A 19325-nucleotide genomic window follows, 5' to 3' on the forward strand; every position below is an offset into this window, starting at 1 on the left:
GTAACTTCACTTTTAAACAAACTGTTCGATTGTAACAGGTAACCAATGAAATGGATCCCCTATATATCTGATGGAAAGTTTAAAACTCATCCATGTGAATGAAGGAAATGGGTTTATGTAATGGCTAACTGAAGGGTGGCTGATTTGTTGCAGCAGAGATGTGGATTCGATTCCTGCGGTGCTGCGCTATTCAACAGCCCCTTCGAGGATTTGGGAAATATCACCAAATACCAAAAAAAAAAAGGGTTTATGTAATGAAGCTCTCAATAAATATATCAATATTAAACATTTCGGCTCCTCTCGGTCATTTCATTTGGTGGTAAGTTATTTACCTGCATAAATGCTTGTATAAGAAAAGGCCAAAAGTTTTTCCATTCTAATCCACCCCTTCCGGTAGGGGTTAACATTCGGTTTTATTTGATTAAAAGAGAATCGAATAAATCAAAATTTTAAAAACTGAAATAAAAAATGAAAATTAAATTAAAACCGAATTATAAGAAAACTGAATAATCGAAATCAAAATTTTTGGTTTAGCTTTCGGTTATTTTGGTTAAAAACCGAATTTAATTTTTAATATATAAAATATTATATATTAAATGATATATTGTATATTATATATTATATAATGCATTTCAGCTAATTCGGTTTTTTTGGTTAATCGAATTCCTAACTCTGAAAATCGAAACCGAAAACTGAAATTCTTAAAAGCCAAATTACCCAAAAACCGAAAAAATCAAAACCAAAGTTTTTGATTTGGTATTTCAGTTTTAACCGAATAATGCTCACCTCTACCTCCCAACCCCAGGTAACTATGACCAAATTGTTTTAAATTGATCAATGTAAATTGATAAAAAATATATCATGTCACATCATATATAAGAATCACTTCAACTAGAAAAATGTATGTATTGAGGATTGATAATTTTATAATTAAAGGTAGAAAGAAGAATGGTACCAAATACAACCTAAGTCCTAAGTTGTGCAAAATTGTGTAACATTGTGGTGAGCAGGTAGCACATACCTTCTAAAGTTCGGTTTAATGTATGCTACTGTTCTCATCAGTGTCTATCAGAAAATTTGGAATTAAAAACTGCATTTTCATCTTTTAATTTTACTTGAATGATAGATTTTGCATTTCTAATCCTCACCTAATTATCAAATACATTCACCAGCTTCTATCAACTGAGGCTCTCCGACCTAACCAAGCTCCAATTTATTAAAATACTCATACCCTTTAAGTACCTAGTTTTGCCAGTGGGGTCGACTGCTCAAGTTCTAATAGAAATAACCCGTTGGTAAAGCACAAAAAGAAAAAAAAAATGAAGAAATCAGGGTTTAAAAGGTTGCAAGCAGATTGGACAAAAACAGGCATGTCGAGGCCCCTTCAAAAATCAACACAAGTTGGCCAATTTGAATGTAATTTTGAAACAACTTTCCAACAAATTAAAACCAATGTTGTCAAGATTCAAGTGGCCAAATGTCAAGGCATGTATCCATTTGAAAACATCCAATAAGACTGGTTGAATTTATTACTCAAGTTACATGGGACAAATGTTCAATTAGTAGTCTTGCTTGAGATCAGTAAGCTATTTGAGAGAGAGAGAGAGAGAGAGAGAGTTCAAACATGTTAAACACTAAGTCACAATTCATTAATTATCAAGATCAATTTGATCCTCCTCCATTATTGAATCACTAGTTGCATCCTCCATGTGCCTTGCACTTGGAGGACCAGACAACCTATTTTGTTTTTGAATCAAAGTAGTTGTTAATTGAAGCTACCCACACTGTTTGCTATAGAAATAAAAGATCGATAAATGGAATAATACTCACAAGAACATGAAAAGTTGAAAGCATCAAGTTGTGATAGCCTTCAATACCATCAAAGTATCATTTCTCTGTACAGTTGATACCTTTGGGATACCTGTTTATATACATTGAGCATGTAAGAGGAATGAATGTTGATCATGGAGCTATGTGTTCGTCGCTTTACAGTTGGACTCATTCAATGAATTTCATTGGTGGCAATTATGAAGCATTCCACGTATATTAGCTACCTACTCTTATAATTAGATGCCCTCATTGTGGTGTTGCTATATGTTAAAACAATGGAAAACCTAATTTTAAATAAGCAAATTAAGAGAACGATAAAGAGGAATAGGCTGTAGGCTCAATTTAATCCCGACCTGGCAAAAAGTTGACCCAACCCAACCCGAAAACATAGGGCTAGGGTCTCATATTTAGCTACTTGAATGTGAAAATGCTCCGACTCAACCCTGGGTTGGGTTGGGTCATGGGTCAATCTGCTGACCTGATTGTCAGGTCTAATTGGGACTATTTATGCATTGTTAGAAGTTTATACTCTTTAATTTTTTCTATTTAGTCTTTACTCTTTCAATTGTTAAATGTTTAAGTTTTTTTTATTTTATATTTGGAATTTTAAGGTTAATTTCTTTAATTTTGATATTTTCATGTATTTTTTTTTAATTTCAATTATTTTGTTGGAATGACCCAAATTGACCCATGGATTAACTCTAACCTAAACATTTAGGATTAGAGTCTAGCATTTGACAACCCAACCTGAAATCAACCTGAAGTGTCTTAACCTGATCCACCCAACCCAATTGCCAGGTCTGGTTAAAATCATCCTCTGGCCAATGTCATGCTTCTTCAACTCAATATAATCCCCAAACTCAATATGAAGTTGAATGGGCTTTAGGCCCTGTTTGTGTTTCGTTTGTAAAAAAAAAAAAGGAGGAACATAAAGTTGAATTGAATATCATTAGTGTTGCGACCTATTATGACCTCTTGTTGTACGTGGTGTAGGATGCTACTGTAACGTTTAGAAGGATAAGAAAATACATGTAAGAAGGAAGAGGAATTTATCGGCTGAAGCGTTTGTTTGGAACATTGTTTTTAATTAGAATTTTGCTTCTGCTGGGTGAAGTTTGGTGCAATACAAGTAAATTAACTTGAATAGCACCAAACTCGCAATTCAGTAATACAAAGACAACGCAATGCAAAGAATATATAATGGAGAGAGAGAGAGATTCATGTCGGTTTTCAGTGGGACATCGGAGAAGCTCTAAAACCACCAATTGTTCTATAAAGGAGAAAGCTCAGAGAAGAGTCCAGATTCTCTACTCTGCTTACACTGATTGCACTTCTTGCACTAAGCAATCAGTGTTGACAAAGTGCTACATTATATGAAGACCGAAGACCCATATAAGAATAACTGTGTTTTACACCATAGTCCTAAAAATCTGTCACATAGTGATTGCTTAGTGTAGGATAAAAATGTTGGAAATCCAGAGCCGACGTAGGAATAGACTTGGTGCATCTATCATTGCTAAAGACAAAGCAATAAGTCATTCAATTTAGCCACTGCAACACTTTCATAAACCTATTGGTGACCACAATACAACCAATATTATTTCACATATACAGTTGGATGAATATGAATAGCAATATGGGGAAACCATTTCCCTTGTTTTCTTTCAAACCAAACACAATCTTAGTAAACAACTTTGAGGCTGAAAATTCTCTTATGCACAGACTCACTCTCTCTCTCTCTTTCTCTCTCTTTCCAAAATCAGCCACAACCATCTCTGCTTGCATCTGTAGCTATTCTCCATCATCACTCCACAGTAGGATCAACCCCATGGAACTCCAGGCCCTGAGCCTCTGACCAACAGGACCTCCTCACATGCGAGTCCAGATCTGCCAGTAACAGTTAAACAACCCTAGACACAATCTGAACTGTTTCCACCCATCCAGTCCCTACTCACCAGTACTGACCCGATAATTGTATTACCTAAAAAACAAATGAGTTGAATGGATTATAGCAAAGAAGAATGAATGTAGCTTAACCCCGCCCGTACCAGACAAGAGCCTAGGATACTGGCTATATAATGAATGCCCTGCCCCAGCAAATATATCCAATGAATCCCTAACTTCAAAAATCTAAAATTCTCTGTTTTCTGCCTTAGCTAGAGCTAGGGCTGGATTATTATTTGGTTTCTAGGACAACATCAAGATCCACTTTTCTGGTGCATGATGGCATCCTGATAGCTAGAGCAGCTATCTAGGTTGGGATGACTTAGGTTGCCCTTTTATGCTTAAAAGGGTTGCATCACTGGAGGACTCTCACAACCCATGACTAAATACCATTCTACTGTAATCTTTTGTCTTCGCTTGTAGGGGCTACCATCACCTTATCGGTGGTGGCTGAAACCTCTAGAAATTGAAGTTTGAAAAATGAGGGAATTCGACAATATGGGAGCCTTTGGCATAATATCAACTTAGGCATCATCTCAGATCAATTTGAATAATATAAACTTATTGACTTTATGCAGATATTGCTATATGTTGAATTGTGATTTAAATTGATGTATATTGTAGATTTCAAAAAACCATTTAATTTAAAAGCTTAAGTTGTTAGATGAGATCTTTGAATAGAGCGATAAAGATGGAACACTAAACCATTTGATCAAATAGGTCTTAAAAAATCTCAAAGAATCTTTCAACTTAAAAACTTCAGCTGTTAGGTAAGGTTCTTGAACTAGGCTTTTATTATCTAACAGTATATTTTCTGCTCTTTCTCACTTGTGGGCAAATGCTAAAGGCTGAACTACGTTTAATCCCTAATTTCTCTTGAGTTACTCCATTTTTGTGTGTGTGTTTTTTCTATTTCTCTATTGTTTGCCACTACAGTATAAATGTGAAATTACTTGAGAAATCTCCCCTCCAATTTATCATTTCTCTCTAATCTTCTGCCAAACCAAACAGCTAGCCTTCTTTGGATTGAATTCTAATATTGGCAAATGAACACCATTGACAGCCCAAAATGATCCCAACTACATATATTTGCTCAGAAGATTAAACTCTATCTAGTGTTAAAAAAGCTACTCAAGAATTTAGAAAAGAAACTAGAGATAAAAAAAGATGAATGAAACTTATAGAGAGCTCCTCAATTGTAGCCTGAGTGAGCAAATAATCAATCTGGGTTCAGATGAAAGAGGACAATAATAATGTAAACGTCCCCTTGGTTTTGGTGGTTTCCCAAGGGGGGAAAGAGGAGATAGGAGGAGGGGGAGAGGGTCATTTCATCATCTGATTGTGTGTGTGTGTGTTAAGTAACTGTTAAATGAATGATAATAGCAGAGGCAGGCAGCAACTTGGACGTTGGACATGAAGAAAGAAGAGTGGTAGTGGCGTTGGAATGATATAATACAAGTTAGATAGAAGAAAGGAAAAGACAAAGACCCCACTCGGCCACTCGCAGTCAAGATTGTACGCAATCAATCAGATGAGAGAGAGAGAGAGAGAGAGAGAGGGGACCGGAAAGGGGAAGAGTCCGGGCCAAAATCCAAATGGAAGAAAGCGATGCCGCTGGGATGCAACCAAAAACGGGCCACGTCAGCGCATGTGAACGTCCTTGTGTCCGTACCCGGTACCCCCCCACCCCCCACCCCATCAGATCTCTCTCTGAGAAATAGAGGAGGAAGGAAGCTAGGTTGTACCTTTCCACCACAGTGCACACGTGTATATGAGCAGCAGAAACACATTGGGAGGTGGAGCAAGTCAAATCGTACCGCTGCGACAAACCACACAGTCGCACACGTGTGTATCAGACCTCGTGTCTCGGAGTGGACTACGAGATAGAGAGCGAGAGAACGAGACTCATTGTGTACCGTGCAGATCACTTTCACTCCACGCTACAAGCCTACAACCCCAATAACCTAATGATACATCACCAAACAGCCTCGGTTTGGATCTGCTACCCATACAACGCTCCCAACTCCACCCCAACATGTCACTATAGTCCCAAATATCTCATTTATGATTAGAGGTTTGTGTTAGGGGTGATCATCAGAAATTAAAAAACTGAAAAATTATACCAATGTAATCAAACCGAAAAATCAGATTTCAATTTCGTGTTTTATATTTTCTATATATATTTCATGCATATTATATATATTTTTCATATGTATTAAACATATATGGGAATATCTCATATGTATTTAACATACATTATAAATTCAAAAAAAAAAACAAAACAAAACAAAAAAGACAGTGTTGGTAGTAGATCTGAAGTCAAACACGGTGCATATGTCTGACTCATTTGGTTAGACGTTGAAAGTTGAAGCCCAACCGTTGGATACTTAACCCAAGGATCTACGCCTGGGATTGCAACAGCGCACTGCATTCTGGACTGTGGAGGCCCGATCCAACCAGAACTGAACCAGGCGTTTCAGCCCAAGGTGATGGTCCACAGGCCCAAATTAATATCCTGACAGACATTGACAGAGCAAGTGAGCAACTCACTAGACTAGTACCCAGCTGGATTGGAATAAGTGGCGAAAGAATATCACCTACCCACTCAACAATTTGCATGTGGTTATGGTTGTTACTTGTTTTGATTGTCGGTCGTCCTGCTCTGCTCTGAAGTCTGAAGTCTGATCCATACAGCAACATGGGCTGGGCCAGACCCATATCCAGGCCTGAAGCCTCCCGCTACTTTTTGTAGTATTTGTTTCTTCATCGCTGGTCCAGCTCCAAGCCTCCAAGCAGAGTGAACACGCTTCGGGAGCCCCCATTCCATTGTACTCTTCGTAATGCAATCGCCGCGGATCTCCAAGGGGCCCCATCCCATGAGAATGAGTGGGGGATCCCTCGGTGGATTTGTTTACATAGGATACTTCATACTTGTTCGGTGGCCGGTGTGGGGACCATCTAGCCGAGTCAAATTGAGTCAAGTTCGACTCAAAAACTCGGAGATTGAAATTCAATTCACGTTCGATCGAGTTTTGTGCTTTAAACTCTGAATTCGATTCGAGTCAATATTTACATGCTAGTCGAGCTCAATTCGATTCGATTCGATTCTTATGGGTTACTTGAACTTAATTCAGCTCGAATCAATTATAAATAAATTTCTATTAAAAATTATAAATTTAGCTTATAAGACTAATCGATTCGACTCAATAATCTTTGAGCTGAAGTAGAGTATTTAGGGAGCCGAATCCAAATAGTTTGGGAGTTAGGCTTGGCTTGCTTACAGCCTTACACCCCTAGGACCGTTGTCCGTTGACGCCTGTCGGATCTCCAGATCTGAATTCCGGATCTATCCGATCGATTAGAGTAAGAGGGCACACAGGGATTACAATTCACAAATGTCCAGATCCCAACAGTAAAGAGAAACTCAGTCGAGCGACTGGTTGGGGGCTCGAGGAGGACACCCCCAAGGACACGAAAGAAAGAAAAGAGGAATGGTCGAGAGCACGACTAACATGTCAAAAAGATGAAATAGATTCTGTACTTCTTTTTCTACTACCGTAGACCTTATCTTATTTTATTCTTTCTTATCAAGGTGGAACCAGAATTACAACAGAGCATTATTTCTATATTCTAGAATTCTGATATCTTCCTTCCTATTCTATCTTCTCTTACATTTCACGTTTTTTCTCTTTTCTTCTTCTTCTTCTTCTTCTTCTTCTTCATTTTTCGTCTTTTTCTTCTGTTCTTGCTGCAATTTTCCTTCTACGCTGAACGTTGATTGGATATCGCTTGAGAGTCCTGGTGGTCGGGAAGAAAACCAGTTTGTCTTCGTCGGCCGGATCCCAGCTACAATCATTCGTTTAGCAATTAACAAGTTAATTTGTGAAAACCCAGAAACAGAAACGCAAAAAAATTTCATTTTTCTTTTCCTGGTGCATGTATAAATCATACCTGAAGCGGGTGACAAGGTGGTGGAGGAAGACTGAGATCTCGACTCGAGCAAGCTCATACCCAGGACAAAGACGTGGGCCTCCGCCGAATGGCGTAAACAGATTCCCTGTCGCTGTTGCTGCTCCCCCCGTATTACTCTGTTTCAATTATATTTTTTAGGTTACAAAGGCTCTCTCATTGTTTCATTGAAAAAAATAAATGAATGAGTTCAACAGAAAGGGAGAGAGGTGGGGACCTGCTGCCATCTCCAGGGATTAAAGGTTCGAGCATCTTTATAGTGGTTTTCGTCCAGATGCACAGCCCGAAATGATGCAAAAACTTTCCAACCCTTTGGTATGGTGTAGCCTGATAATAATTAAATAATATATTTTTAATTAATTTAAAAAGTTAAACAGTTAAATAAATAATAAATTAATGATAATAATAATTAGGCATTAATTAATAAGTAAGAATGTTAGAACAAACTGACCCTTGATATTGACATCCGTCATTGCTCTCCTAAATACACCACTAATGATGTTTGCCACACGCAAGGTCTCGTTAATCACCTAAATAATCAAATTGAAACACGTAAACATAATTAATTAATTAAGCAAATACAAAGTCAATAACTCATTAACCCCACCCCCCACGACGAAGAGCTTACGCATTGAGTGAAGGGCATGGACTTATAATCGTTCCACTGTAGGCTCTCCTCTTCTGAGTTTCGTTCCTTCCGAGCCCTGATCTGGTCGTGCTCCTCCTGCAAAATGCGAATCCCCCGGCACACGTAAGATGATGATGGCATTTGATTTCATTTCACGACCAGATGAAAAAGAGCATGGGAGAGAGACAGAGAGTAGAGGAGACTCTCTGTGATGGTTTTTGAGTAGAATCTTTTTCTTGGATTGAGAAAATTCTCCTTGGAACAAACAAACAAATTCCACGTATGGCGAAATGCTTAAAATACTAAAAACGGACGAGACCACTTGGGATGAGAAGGGAGCAGGGAGGTCGATTCTCTCCATCCAATCAAAAGCGCAGCAGCGACACAGAGAATCCTTCCCAAGGCAGCATGGGTCAACTATAACTTACTTCTTATTTTCTTCAATTGGACAAAACATTTCTTTTTTTTTTTTTTTGATAAAACGGGATAATAACAGAGATTGGACAAAACACTTCTGCCTCTGCCTCTGCTTCCCTGGTTACCTGCCGGCTGCCGCATCCAGGAAACCCTGTAGGCTGTAGCAGCTCGAGCTGCTAAGAGAATTAATTACTCCGTTTAAAAGATTAAACCAAGTGAGAAATTCTGGTCCGGCTTAACTGGATGGACCACAGCCACAACCTCACTCGACGACAAAACCCCAGGAGAGGGGGAAGAAGAAGGAATATGGAACAGAAACAGAGTCCGCAGGCAGAAAAAACAGAACGCACCATGAGCTGAGCCAAGGCGGCAGGTGTCTCAGTGAGAAACTTCACCGCCAGTGTCATAATGGTGGAGGTGGTCTCGTAACCCGCCACGAGCAGAGCCAGCAGGAAGTCTACGATCTCCTCATCCGAGAACCCGCCTTCCCCACCTTCCAATAGTGCTGCTAGCATGTCTTTCTTCTTGACTTCTCCTCCTTCGCTCTCCCTTCTCCTCTTCCCCACGATCAACCGGAGAGCCTCTGCCACCTTCTTTCGGGCCTGCGAGAAATGGGGTACATGTCAAATTATCACAACAGTCCAAGGAATGGAATTAGAAGAGTGTCGTTCAGAGTTAATAATTACTTTGATAGCTCGGCCATAAGCGCTGAAGAAGAAAGGCAAGGGAACGGAGAAGAAGCCCTCGATGAGGAGAAGGTACTCCTTTCTCAAGCTCTCAGTCCATTCCCCTGGATCAAAGCTCATCAGCTGCTTCACTGCCAAATTGAATGTAATCTGCGAAATACAAATTATTTCAGTTAAAGAAACACTTGCCTTCAAAAGAAAAAGGGAAAAAAAAAGCAACAAAATTGGTCTCGTTGAGGGAAAAAATGATAAAGAAAAACAGCAAGGCAGACAAGACCCATGCACACATCTCTTCTTTTTCCTTTTCGGAAGACATTTCAGGGGGAGCAAGGAAAGTTTCTGCACTGAAAAAGTCGCTCCCTTTTCTTCTTCCTTTTACTAACTTGCGCCGGGATGTACCGGATCAGGAATACAAGCTCGCTTTAGATTTGTAGCTTGCACTAGAATTAGCAGAGACAGAGAACAGAACAATTCGAAAGTTTCTACGGTTTCGTTTCGGTAATATGCGCCGGAATCAGAAGTGACACGAGGAAAATATCGGGACGCAACAAAGATGCAGAGAGAGAGACAGAAGCAGAGACAGAGAGAGAGGGAGGTGTATATTCTGCTAAGATGAGCCGTTAGCATAAAGCGCACCTTCTTCGCTTCCTCTTGAAGGAAAACATGGCCGGTCCAGGAGTCCAAGTTGAGCCGAACCAGCCGGTCGATGTCGACAAGAAGATTGTCCTTGATGATGGAGGAATTAGCGAAGCTCATGGTGAGGGAATGCATCCGCTTATGGAGGCTTCCTTTCATTAGCAATAGAGAATGCTTCCCGAGGAGGTTGGAGATGGAGGACGGGTAGCTGCACTCGAACAGCTTGCCTTCGTTCTGCAGTATGAACCGATTCGCCTCCGGGTCCGCTGAGAACACGGTCGGCTCGCCGAACACATGAGTCGTGAACAAGTTCCCGTACCGAGCCACCCGCACGTCGATGAACGGTTCGGGGTTCTCGGTCTTGTAGGCCGCGATGAGTTGCAGGGTCTCGCCGATGAGTGGGAAACCAAGGTTACCTGGCGGGAGGCCAAGTTTTCGATGTCTGAATCGGAAGTAACGGAGGAGGAGAAAGAGGAGATACAGAGAAGAAGAAGAGATGAGGAAACAGAGTAAGAGAAACTCCATGGAGAGAGAGAGAAAGAGACAGAGAGAAGGGGTTCAGAGTCTTCAGACTTCAGTGAGTCGCAGAGTGAAGATTTGAAAGCGCGCACGGGGGGTCTCTGCAAATATGCAGGAAAATCTAAAGAAGACGAGAACGCGTGGTTTAGTATCTGATAACCCTTTTCGGTATCTGTTATGTTTGAAAATAAGGATTAAGGATAAGAGAAAGCTTTGATGTTTTCTTTTTTTTTTTCTTTTTCTTTTTTCATTTATTAAAATATCCTTATAATTTCATAAATTATCGAAACCTACCATATAATTTGTATTTTATTAAAACACCCATATAATTTGTATTTTATTAAAACCTACCATATAATTTGTATTTTTTCATTTAATAAACTTTCCATCGGATGAAAATAACAATTTTAATCCTAACATCCATTTGAATAAATTTAATTAAAAGAAAAGAAAAACTTAAAATAAATCATGAGCTCATGTCGTTGAACATTTTGCATTCTATTTAGAAGATCATGTTACTAATTTTAGACGTCAAAACAAATACTTCTTAGTGAAAATTTGATTAATTAAGGTGGTGTTTAGAATCAATGTCGTTTTCTGATAAACATTTTCACAAAAAAAAAAATCTCAAATTTTCTATTTAATACCATTGTTGTTATTGCCACAGGTGTTTTTTCAATTGCTAGCACCATTAAAAATAACAGGAAAACATCAAAAAGCATGTTTTCTCATATCACATCTACCCTGATTTTTAAGGCATTGTGTAAGAAAATGTTTTTCAAAAAATTGACCAACCCTTTTTTAATAAAATAAAAAGTAACTTGCAGGGGTATTTTAGTAAAATAAAATTTATATAATAAATTTAAATAAATCTATCAAAGTATAAGAGTATTCTAGTAAATAAACCTTTTTCTTTTTTTTTCTCACTCTATCACTACGGAAGAAAAAAGAAGGAATTCACGTACCGCATAGTACATGACATAGGTACCAAACAGAGAAGTTCGATGGACGGTCCAGGTTAGTGTGATCCCACCTCACGTTTGGGTCCCGCTCAAGAAATAATGCCAGCATGACAATTCACAGTAGTTTAATTAATCCGATGATTAATCGGGTTGTTTTGGTCATCTGATCAGACGGTTTATGTTGCCATAGACCCTTTATTGGTAGAAGTCAAACCCACTTTGTAGTAGCAAGAAATTCCCCTAGAACTGGTCCAAGGCACTGTGACATAAAGCTGACATCTTAACTAAGGAGTAAGGACTTGAAGCTAAATTTTGAGTTTAATTCTTTAATAAATGGCTCGTTGATTTAGCTGAGATTTCAGTTGAATTGTTGATTAGCGAATAAAGGATTCCTTTGCTCATTTTTTGATGGTCAACCATATAAAATATTCCTGTTCTGCTTAAAATCAACTCTACTCATTTTTGAATTCCATGATCCAAAGAAAAAGGGAAATAGGAATTGGGGTATGAAGTTCGTTTTCTTGCACCCAGACAAAAGTTCTGTTGTGAAAAAACAACCTCAAATGACGTCCTCATTCTTGTTCACGCATGCATCTCCATTGATTCTGTTGTGAAAGCTGATGCAAGGCATTGGCAAATACATAATAAAAATCACTTTCATATGAGCGTGTTTGGCATCATGATTAGTTTTATTTTCTTAAAACAAAACAACTATAACATCAGCAAAATCAATATATTTTTGTTGATGTTGCAGTTGTCTTCAAACGATAGTGGGGGAACGCTAATCAATGAAAATTCATCAAAATATAAAAGGAGTCCGGATCTGCTCCTCACGCACCTCACACTGGCCTCGAAACATGTCCTGGCCATACATTGGGAATATCTCTTATAGTATTTATGAAAATGTACGGATAGACCCAATGCAGATTTTTGAATTTCATTGCAAAACTATAAAAATGTCAAAAACCTCCACTTTATACATCAATGTCCGCCCGTGAATTGGCATCAATTCTAACCTTTTACCTATCCCAACCGTATACTTTGGGCCTAAAAATTCTGACCCTGGGCTGAACCGCCATTCTCCCTAGTATTTATTATTCATGGGAGATGCTCCCAATACAAGGTGGGATGGGAGATCAGTGAGGCATGCTGTGTGAGGAGCAGATCCCAATTCATGCACAAGATGGTTTTAGTTGATCAGACTCTCTAGCTTGAGGTCTTTGAGTATCATACCACCCATTCTCACATTTGAGTCTTGACTAGACCTGTTCATAAGCCGGGCTCGGACTTAACTTTTGTCAAATTTTGAATGAGTCCAGCCCGAAGCCCGAGACGAATATAATGTAAAGTCAGGCCCAAAGCCCAGCTCATAAACAGGTCTAATCTTGACCAATCAAAAGTTCAAAACCGCCCCACAAATTTTGATGAATTAATTTTCATTCGTTTGTGTACTGTTAAGTGTAGGGAGGTTTGGACTCTTGGTGAATGCCCACTAAGTTTCCCTTGACAGTTAAAAGCATCAATTTATTATACAAAAGCATAAAATATATTCTTTTAAGTGATTGTTAATGAAATCTTAGACAAAGGCAACTTGCAAAGAAATAATTTTTTAAAAGAATTAAATTCAGTCAGTTTTCTTCTTGTTTCTAGAATAAATTGAGGAATCTCTCTCTCTCTATTTCTTTGCATTGTAAACTGACCTTTAGTAGGTGATACAATGCTAATCACCAACCCTTGTACCCTTAACGAAGAGGAAGGGAGGTAGTGACAAAGGCCCAAACGCATCTATCTCATCCACAACTCCACATGGTCCCCATAAGGGACATTTAGCTGTTCAATAATGACTGGACAACCCATGAAAAAGGATAACTCCAAGAACAATTCTTTCCCATAAAAGTTTAAATTATTTCTTTTGTTAATTCTTTACCATAGGGAATCCCATGAAAGACTCTCTCTCTCTCTCCAACCTTTGTCCATTTAAGCTTTTTCTAAGCATATCCCGAGTAATCAAACATTCTCGCAATCTCATAGAATGTTAAATCACAACATTCTTTAACACAAGTCTTGCCTATAGTTTTATTGTATCTGAATATTTTAATCATAGAAACTTGTCACTACCCCTTCACACAACATTTGGAGAATGTGCTAGGTAGAATCTTGTTATAGAGGAGATAGTAGGTTAATTAGTTGCCTTGATATTAATACAACTCTTGATGCCATCCTAGTAGTGGTTGGACAAAATTCTCAATGCTTAGATGCCATAAAAAAAAAGGAAAGAAAAGAGTACTGCAAAAATTGCACTAACTTAATTAAAACCGGATTAGGGCATTTTGAATCCTAAAACCTAAACTCTAAACCTCTAAATTCTTAAAATTCTAACATTTAACCCCTAAAATTTAAGTGTAAAATGCATTTAGTTGGACGCACGTATACCTGCCCTAAGATGAATTCATTTTTAATTTCCACTGCTGACATGCCCGTGTTTCATTGGGGATCACAAGGGAATGCTGCAACCGCGGTCACAGCAGATGTGAACTCCTACATTCAGAGACTATTTCAACACTCACCAAACACCACCTAGCTAAGACATAGACAATGCAGATTAAGCCATTAAACATGGTCAGCAAGTAGTGAATTGCAGAAACAAAAGGCAATCAAGTAAGTAGTTGGGGTGAATTGTACTTTGAAGGCCCATGAGCATCAGATCCTTCTCAGTTGGATCAAATCATATAGCCACCCACCCATGTATTGGGGCACACGTGCCTCATCATGTACATGGCTGGGTCCACCTAAAGGAGCCGACAGTCCTCCATGGATGGGCTAACAGTTTCTGTAGGTAGCTTCAAAACCATATGCCATGTTAAGTGGATTATATCCAAATTAAACGCCATTGGGTTGGGGGACCAATGGTAGTGCCCATTTGCCCTTCAAATGGCCTCCAATTTATAAATCCCCATTCCACTGTGGACTCATAATAAACAAGGTCGAAGCCCATTTAACAAGATAGCAACCCTCAGCACTGAGCCACACAACCACCCCAATTCATGGGCTGCCACTCAGAATCGGAGAGCTAAAGAAAGAAAAAGGGAGATTTATATTATGTTAAAGAGTACTTAGATACGATGAAAACTGTCCTAACATGAATGCACATGCCGTGCATTTGTAGGGAGATTAAGACGTAACATGTATCTCCATGATCAGATAGCGAAAGTTCAATTATTTAAAAAGCGGAGCCATCCATCTCTCTATACCCTACTTCTATGTCCATGTCCACTGATGTTAATGTTTTGGCTTCCGCCTTCTCCTTTTAAATCCAAACAATGCTTGCAAAACGGAATAGAAACTCCGGCCTGTTCATAAGTCGCTTTGGAAAAGATTCAAACAAAGCTTCGGCCTCGATTAGGGCAAATCCGGATCTCCTAAGCTAAAGGTTTTGTCTAATTTGTACACTAACCAATAAGAATTCATCAAAATTCAGTGGGGTGGTTTTGATTGGTCAGGCTCAAAAAAGTAAGGGTGAGTGGTCATGATGCCTAAAGATCTCACTTTTTTGAGCCTGACCAATCAAAGCCACACCACCCCACTGAATGAAGGTGGACGAGTTCTCAGTAGTTAATGTACAACTTAGAACAAAACCTTTAGTTTAGGAGATGAAGACTTGACTTAGACTTGGGGAAGTTGGCAGATGGCTTATTCTCAAAGGTCTGCTATGTCATCTACCCACATGGCAAATAGGTATATTCAATCTGGTCATCTGGGAGAAGTCTAGCTCAGACTTCTTTCTTATAATATGGATGATAAACTAATTAATAAGGCTCAGTTTGGAAAGAAAGAATACAACCCCAAATATAAATATGCAGAGTGATAAACCTTATATTTTATATTATTTCGTATATATTTGTACCTTACATATTTGTATTTATATTCTTTTTAAATTGGGCTTAATACTCAGTTTGGAAAGAATATAAAGGCAAATATGTACAGTCTAAGTACATACAAAATAATACAAAATATAAGGTTTTGTACTCTACATATTTGCATCTGTACTTTTTTCAAACTGAGCCTAAATTACATCTTAAGACTCTTAACAAAAAACAAAAAAAAAAAATAAACATTAATTAGTTGATTATATGGTTTACATGAATGCCAACATCTAGAGGTCTCTGCTTCATTTTGTTGTTTCCTGATCAACAAACTGATCATTCCTACCAGAAACAAGAACTTGAACATTCTTAACATAAACTAAGGCTCAATTTGAAAAGATTATAAATTCAAATATGTACAGTACAATATATTCAAAATAATAAAAAATACAAGGTTTTACAATCTACATATTTATATTTATACTCTTTCCAAACTAACCCTAATGTTTTTTTTTTTTTTTGCTTGAAAACGAAATAAAAGAAAAAGCCAAATTAGATGACTATTCATTGATTGAGAAGCATCCTAATGACACAGATAAATAGTGTATATGTATATATTATTGTTCTCTTTTCAGGTACAGAACAGAATATAGGAATTTGTTTGCACCGACAAAGTACCAAAAATAGAAGATTGTACTACTGCTATGATCTTTTCTTCTTTTTGTCACGGTTGTTAGGTGGCAGCTGTAAGAGGGTGTATCATGTATGTAATGTTCTAGATTTTTAGTTCCACACTGTTAACTGTTACTTTTGTTTCGAGGTGTGGCCAGCTTATTCACCACACCCCCCCCCCCCCCCTTCCCAAATAATAATATAGTAAAGCTGGGCATTTAGGCATGTTTCTTCCTGTAACTCATGGATTCGCTTAGCTTGATGACAAGCCTTGAGTGAGTAGCTGCATTGTTAACACTTGCGAATGTTTCACTAGGCTTTGTCTCTACTTGGATTGAAGAAATCTGCACCACTGTTGCGTAGGGTTGTTCATTAAAAAAATAAAAATCAAATTGAACTGATGAAACCAAACTGAAAATTTTGATTAATTAAATCGATCAGTTCGATTTTGGTTAATTAATATGATAAACTAGACTGGTTAACTGGTGGTACTGGTTCGGTTTGGAAAATAAGTCTACAGTTTGATTAATGAACACCCCTATATGAGTGTTACATTGATGAATTCATATTATTTTACTGCGAATAGAAATTAGAAAGCTGTAATAATTTGTAAATTTTGTATTATTTGTAACTAGTTTTGAAACAGGCCACACCCTCAAAAGAACGTGTGGTGTGTTTCAGAACCAAACAATCCGCATATTTTCCGCACTACCAAACACCTCCTTAGTGGCCAATTGATAACGAAAGAAAAGAAAGCAAAATGGACACGCTGCTTTTAAAAGCCCATTCCACATGGCCCAAGGAAACTCCACACATTGAGCCAGCTAACACTCACCACTATTTGCCCTCCAAGTCTCAAAGCTCTCTTGTCGTATGCTGTGTGGATTAAAGGAAAAGGCGAGTAGAATTCTCATGGAAACATCCAAAATATGTATGGACAAAGAAAACTATTGATGGTCTGTCTTCATAGAAATGAATGTTGGGTTGGAGTTAGGCCCAGCCCATTTGCAACCCCAATAACTGCACTCAACCCCTCACAATTTAAAGCCTTCGCTTTCTAGTTACTAATTCACGTTAAAGGAAACCTTTCTATTTATTAAAGGGGGATGCTGCCTTAGTACTACAAACGTGGTACTACAGTGTTCATAAAGAATAAGCAGTGATCCTTGATGCAACGACTAAGACCCATCTAAGAAATTTTGACAGTCCTAAATCCCTGACCCAAATTCTCACCAATTTATTTCTCACAACAGTGTTCATTGATCAGATGATGTTGGACCAAGAGAGTGCCCCCCCCCCCCCCCCCCCCCCCCCCAATAAATTGAACTGTCCATACTAGTAAGGAGAGTACGATGCTAAGGGACCTCTAGGTGCATAGAGTGAAAGTGATGGTCCTAAGATAAAGCTTTTCTTTTCTTTTGTTTCTTTGGCTTTGTTGGGTCCACATGTGAACAGGCTTGAACTTGTGACCACTCACATGGAGAGAATCAGGGGTAGGGTTGCAAAAGGATTCAAACAAATCTAATATAGGTAGAACCAAATTTGATTCGTTCATTTTCGAATTTGGATTGGAAATTATCTATTGGATTCGTATCGGATTCAGATTGTAATTGGATATTATTGGATTGTATAAATAAATGGAACTAAAAGATCAAAATATTATATGTTATTTATGGAATGAAATAAAAATGACTTTGATGTTGTATTTTTGGATACAAGTATACAACATAAAGTGAATTGAAAATTACTTGTATGAAATTTGAATTTATGACAATTTAGTAAAAACACAGCATTCAAACTATATTTACAAATAGACTGGATCTGAACTCGAACCAAGCCTATGGGCTGAAACAGAAATATCCTCCTGGCATGGGCTTGGGTTGAGCAGCCCATGTTGACTACAGATGGTGGAGCTCCTTATCAATTCTTCTAATGAATGTGACCTGTTAGTTCTATGACATAATTTCCTTGGGCTGAAGTAAGATGCAACTATGTCGATAGGTGCAGTTTCAATCCGCCATAGGCCTAAAGTTTCAATGAGAGAGTACCTAGTTAACCATAACTCTGTGAGTGCCCGTTTGGGAGCCTCCTCAGAGAGCCTCTCCCAAAATGATTGTCTGAAAATCAAAAACATAGCTTTCCGGTGAAACTTCTTTAAATGGCTTCTCCAAAGCAGTTCGGTGAAAGCACCTCAACCACTTCAACCCTCCCAATCGAGCCCTTAGAGCCTGTCTGGGAGGGCTTTCATGTAACGGCTTATGAATTTAAGAGGTCAGTCCCACACGGACAGCCCATAAGCTATGTTTGGTCAAAATCATGCAAAGCCCAAAATAGCGATCTTTCAGCCAAAAATATGGGTTTCTGCTGAAACTTCAGGCCCTTGATTCCCTTCTAAACGTTGCAAAACGACTTTCCTTTCTTTCTCATTTATCTTGGAAGTTAGAAGTAGGGGTCGATATGAGTCGAGCCGAATATTTGGCTATTTGAATTTGGCTCATCAAAACAATATTAGGTTCGAGCTTGTGCTTGATTCAATCTAGAGACTTGAGGTCAAATTCGGCTTGACTCAAAAGCTCCCAAATTCGAGCTCAATTTGTCTTGACTGAGCTCGATTGCAAGCCAAACTTCCTATAAAAATAAAAATTATATATATATATAAATGATTTTTTATTTTATATACAAAAAAATTATTTATTGTCATACACATAAAAAATAAAAAAAGTCATATGTATGTATATATGTATGTATATATATACATATATATATTATATATCAGGCTCGCAAGCTTCACGAGCCAAGTTTCATTGGATTTGAGCTCATCTCGATTAGCATGACCCTATATATCGAGCTTGAGCTCAATTCAAAACTCGGTTTAAATCAAACCAAATCAAATTTTTTACGAGTCAAACTTGAATAACTTATGGAAAACTCAATTTATTTCCACCCTTTGTTAGAAGTTTGAACATCCCTTTTTGGTTTTCCTTTCATGTTTTATAAATGGATTTTATAACCAATACCTAAAGCCTGATTTGTTTGACAAATAAGAACGATCTGGGCCACTCCAATAGGAAGACAAAAAATGTCAAAAGAAAAATATCTTCTTGAATACACCAGAAATCAGTTAACCTACGGTTTGGGAGGGATTTTGTATTTCGGGTGCATTGTGTTAATTGAGCTGCGGTGGTTGAGCATGGTGTTA

At 38.2% G+C, this 19325-nt stretch overlaps 1 protein-coding gene across 1 annotated transcript; it reads right to left on the reverse strand.

Moving 5' to 3' along the window:
* Positions 1–7318: 7318 nt before the first annotated feature.
* On the reverse strand, positions 7319–11248 carry LOC104601254 (3beta,22alpha-dihydroxysteroid 3-dehydrogenase). Its single transcript, XM_010264534.3, has 8 exons — positions 10111–11248; positions 9475–9624; positions 9139–9390; positions 8372–8467; positions 8195–8273; positions 7961–8070; positions 7726–7862; positions 7319–7620 (listed from the first exon to the last, which is right to left on the reverse strand). Exons 1-8 carry the CDS (start codon positions 10633–10635, stop codon positions 7494–7496), a joined length of 1476 nt encoding a protein of 491 aa, XP_010262836.1. The 5' UTR covers positions 10636–11248; the 3' UTR covers positions 7319–7493.
* Positions 11249–19325: the final 8077 nt, after the last annotated feature.

Source organism: Nelumbo nucifera, chromosome 2 (genome assembly GCF_055504915.1).
Source record: "Nelumbo nucifera cultivar China Antique chromosome 2, China Antique-T2T, whole genome shotgun sequence".
NCBI classification, from domain to species: Eukaryota; Viridiplantae; Streptophyta; class Magnoliopsida; order Proteales; family Nelumbonaceae; genus Nelumbo; species Nelumbo nucifera.

Excerpts from the sequence above, each read along its gene's own strand:
- LOC104601254 (XM_010264534.3), bottom strand. The coding sequence starts at position 10,635 with ATGGAGTTTCTCTTACTCTGTTTCCTCATCTCTTCTTCTTCTCTGTAT. Across the intron at positions 9,391-9,474 it reads CTTATGGCCGAGCTATCAAA|GCCCGAAAGAAGGTGGCAGA; the intron begins GTAATTATTAAC and ends CATTTCTCGCAG. Across the intron at positions 7,863-7,960 it reads ATCCCTGGAGATGGCAGCAG|AGTAATACGGGGGGAGCAGC; the intron begins GTCCCCACCTCT and ends TAATTGAAACAG.